The 4,022-nt window shown below is 59.1% G+C and overlaps 1 protein-coding gene across 1 annotated transcript; it reads right to left on the bottom strand.

Annotated features, from left to right (window-relative positions):
- Positions 1-239: 239 nt before the first annotated feature.
- Positions 240-3,181, bottom strand: LOC101760959 (E3 ubiquitin-protein ligase XB3). The gene is made up of 8 exons (XM_004984673.4): positions 2,889-3,181; positions 2,691-2,750; positions 2,536-2,607; positions 2,314-2,435; positions 2,097-2,237; positions 1,874-1,981; positions 1,481-1,730; positions 240-868 (listed from the first exon to the last, which is right to left on the bottom strand). The coding sequence occupies exons 1-8, from the start codon at positions 3,069-3,071 to the stop codon at positions 476-478; spliced, it is 1,329 nt and encodes a 442-aa protein (XP_004984730.1). The 5' UTR covers positions 3,072-3,181; the 3' UTR covers positions 240-475.
- Between the last annotated feature and the right edge of the window lie 841 nt (positions 3,182-4,022).

Here is a 4,022-nt window from a genome sequence, read left to right as displayed (position 1 = left end):
CTCCCCAGATCAGAATTCAGGCAGGACCGGAGCCAAGATCTTGACGAGATTGGGACAAATTCTGAGGGCAGCAACTGGGCGGCCCTGAGTGGCGCAGTCCCATTCGGGCAATCATATGAATCGGTCACATGGATTTGTACCGGGGTTCCCATTATCAGACCGGGCCAGATCTCTGCGAATCGGACACGCACGGCGGCGTTTCAAGAACTCCAACGAGGGGAGCACGGCCGCATGGGGGCTGCGAGGCAAGGACGGACGGACTGGCTGCTTATTCGGATGATCGATCGGATCTACAGCACTGGATCCCTCGAATGAATCTTCACAGGTGAATAACTCATTTGCCAAAAATAATCTACAAAAACAACGGCTTGTTCGTTCCATGATCGATGGCGGCGGCGAGGATGACGACGACGATCATATATGCACTGGTTTCATCTGGATGGATGGACTCCGTGAAGGAGCAAAGAATGCTTTGCTACGGCTTGTCGTCGACCTGCTCGCTGCTATCCGTTCGCCGGCGGCCCATCTTGCCGATGGACGAGGCGATGCTGCCCATGAGGCTGCTGGTGCTGCCGGCGTCGCCGCTGAGGTTCATGGCCCGGCGCGACCGCCGGTGCCTGGGCGACTCCAGTCTGCTCCCCTCCTCGTCGTCGCCGCCGGCCGGCGCCCGCGTTGCCACCACCAGCGCCGCGATGCCGCCGCGGCAGAAGGGGCAGGTCGGCAGCAGCTGGGACTGCGTCGCCGGGTTGGGCTTGGCGTGGCAGCACAGCGCCAGCGTGCACGCCGCGCACATCTGGTGCCCGCACTCCCGGACCTCGATGCTGCACGCCTGCTCGAAGCAGATGCTGCACACCTCCGCGTCGCTAGCCTGCACACGGTCACGCCGCACCTGTGGGTGTTAGCCATCTACTCCGAAACAAGATCCGCGCCACGGGGAACGCAGACCAGATCATCAAATCATGCATGTGTGATCGTACATTGATTTGGATTAGAGACGCTTTGGATAATGCCGAGCTCATATGGATTGGCGCGGTTGCTCAGATGGGCAATGGGCCGATCGAGCAAGTGGATGCGCACATTGCTGCCCGCAGTTTGGCAAACATGTGCCGGGCTTGGCATTAGCGATAAGCAGAGTGTTAAAATACTGCCGGAAAAGCCAGTAGCAGTAGCCATCAAGCTGACAGCCGCTGGTTAAGCGTCCTTAATAGTATACTGATCTTTAACACTCCTCAAGATGTCACTTGTCCCTCTCGGATCAAGACGGGTGCTTGTTTATAGTGCGAGTACGTTTTGGAGCAAGTGACCCTGCGTTGAAACTCTAAACCGTGCAGCGTGACACTTGGGATTTGACTAAGTTCGGTAATTCGTGATCATACCAGCAGAGCGTAACGAAGCTACTCGAGTCATTCCAAGACAGGATGCCATGAGGAATAGCACCAGAAGAGATATTTGTTCGCAACTTGCAATGGAATTTATTTACCTCAGCTATGGCGGCGTCATCGGAACGCGACGGCGACGGCAATGCGTTCTTGGTCCCCTTCAGGATCCTCCTCTCCCTCTCCCTATTGGCCTCCATCAGCGCCGCTTCGAGCAGGGACTTGGCGTTGGGTTCGAGCTCGCTGATGAACTTGAGCGCGGACGGCCACACCAGGGGCTCCGCGGACGACGGGTTCAGCAGCGCCGCGCACGCGACGTGCCCTCGCTTCACGGCAACCTCGTACGGAATTCTCCTGCAGGAAGGAAGGAAATCAACCAACCCACCGCATCAGTAAGTACGGCGCGGAATGGACTGACGAACGCAGTCGCTTCAGATTTACTACTGAACTCTGAAGGTAACATTGCATCGGCATTTCAGAAAGAAATGGTTACACACCCGACGGAGTCTCGCTGGAGGCGGTCGGCGCCCCAGGAGAGGAGTTGCCGGACGCAGTCGAGGTTGCCGCCGCGCGCGGCCAAATGCAGCGGCGTGCTCCCGGGGAATCTGCAGGAGCGCGCGCTCGAGTCAAATACATGACAAAAGTTTCCTCAAAAGGTGCGATTTTTTTTTCACATAAAAATACGCCGTTTGATTGACATGGGAGGGGAGGAATCCCGACCCGAAGGCGCCACTGGAGGCGGACACGATGGCGCCGTTCTCGAGCAGGACGTGGACGCAGCGCCGCCAGCCCTGCCTCGCCGCGAGGTGCAGCGGCGTCGCCCCGGTGTCGTCCCGCACGTTCACGAAGCGCGCGAACCCCCTGCATCCCCACAGCTGAGAACAGATTAGCGAAGAGCACCAAGGACGGTGGTGTCTCCGGGGCGACGAAGGCCAACCAGGATTCCGACACCGGCGCCGACTTGGCCGCCGAGAGGATGGTCCGGAGGCAGTCGGCGTGGCCGTAGTACGCCGCGTAGTGCAGGCACGTCCGCCCGTGCGACGAATCGAACATCACGATCTGCACACCCAAGCAGGGAAGGGAAGCGCCATTTAGTATTCCGACTCCATGACCAGCAACCGCAAGTTGCAACCACCAATACGGTGTCCGTGAGGCTCACATTGGCGCCGGCGTCGAGCAGCCGCCGGACGCAGTCCGTCTTCCCGTGCATCGCCGCAAGCATCAGCGCCGTCTGCGACAAATTGAAGGCCCGAGATGTCAGGCGGGAACAACAGAGGAGAGAGGGAGAACATGAAGCGGCGGCGGCGTGCGAACCTGCTTGTGGCGGTTAACGACGTCCGGGTGCACGCAAAGATCCAATGCCAGCGAGACCACCTGAGGACGGAAAGGAATCGCACATCGCAGTTAGTCGGCGGCGGCAAGAAACCGGGAGAGGAGTGGGTGGCCGCGGCGAGACTGAGTGAAATCAAGAGGCAAGCGAGGTGGCGCTGGCGGTTCGCCGCCTCGTGGTACCTGGAGGTGGCCGTGCGCGGCGGCGATATGCAGCGCGGAGAGGCGGTCGAAGAGCGTGCTGCGGGCGAGCAGCGACGGGCGGGAGCGGAGGGCGGCGGCCAGGCGGTCGAGGTCGCCCGACTGCGCGGCGCCGAAGAAGTCGACCTCCTCGCTGGGGCGGCCGCAGCTGGCGCCGTGCCCCATCGCCGCCGGCCGGGGCCTCCGGCGAGCGGGAGGGGTGGGGGCGGCGGGGGGACTGGCCTGCCTAGCTGATGGGACTGTCCTGGGAGCGAGCACGGGGGCGTGGAGAGAGCTCCTTAAAATACTGCGTGCACTTTCCTGTGGTTTTTAAAGGCTTTGCCCTTCCCTGATTGAGCAATTTTCTTCTCCCGGAACTTTAAGTAAAATACAAGGTTCCTGGCAAAAAGTGAAATAAAATAAAAAAAACTTGTGCTGGGTAAACTTCTTTTCTTTCTCAAGAAAAAGATCATGGGTACGAAAATATCATCTGCATTGCGTCGCAGTGTATGATATACTGGTAAACTATTGTCTACGGTCTTACCTGTCTGGTTGAGAAACTGTACAAGTTGGCGCTGTGGGTACCAACGGAATTGATCGTTCATCCCCGTACCCCGCGCTCCACTACTGTTTCCACCACAAACGTTCGCGAGTAAGGATGGTGCCGGATACATGTACTTACACTTTGGATACGCTCGTAGCTACCAATCCTCAGTATTTTCGTGCTCCATAAGCTCATAATAACTGGCCTGTTCTTGTTCCGCAATCCATGATGCAGATATGCTTGCTACACGGATCGCCCCACGTGCTCTTTCCAAATCCCAATCGCTCGCGCCACCCCTTTCCATTGCTGCTGATCCATGGCGCGCCTTCGGTTCCTGCCCAATCCGCAATCCCTCATGGCCTCATCATCATCATCATCTCAGTTGCGTTGCGTCATCAATCTACCAAAAACAAGCCCGCGTGCGTTCCCCAGCCTGGCACGCGCAGACGCGCAGTCACGGCTGGTCCACCCGGCACGAGAGTTGCTCGCTGGCGTTCCCTACGCCCTGTCGCGGCTGCCGGCACGGCCGCGAGGCCCTCGCGACGGCACGGTTCAGTCACGGAGGGCAGTAGATGCGGCGTTGCAGGCACCGC

The sequence above is a fragment of the Setaria italica genome, chromosome IX (assembly GCF_000263155.2).
Source record: "Setaria italica strain Yugu1 chromosome IX, Setaria_italica_v2.0, whole genome shotgun sequence".
In the NCBI taxonomy this organism is placed as follows: Eukaryota; Viridiplantae; Streptophyta; class Magnoliopsida; order Poales; family Poaceae; genus Setaria; species Setaria italica.
Note: the sequence above shows the minus strand (reverse complement) of the source record. Positions and strands in the feature narration are given on the sequence as shown.

Coding starts and splice junctions, on each gene's coding strand:
- LOC101760959 (XM_004984673.4), bottom strand. CDS start 3,071: ATGGGGCACGGCGCCAGCTGCGGCCGCCCCAGCGAGGAGGTCGACTTC. Junction 2,608..2,690: donor TCGTTAACCGCCACAAGCAG/GTTCGCACGCCG, acceptor AATTTGTCGCAG/ACGGCGCTGATGCTTGCGGC. Junction 1,731..1,873: donor CTCCAGCGAGACTCCGTCGG/GTGTGTAACCAT, acceptor TCCTTCCTGCAG/GAGAATTCCGTACGAGGTTG.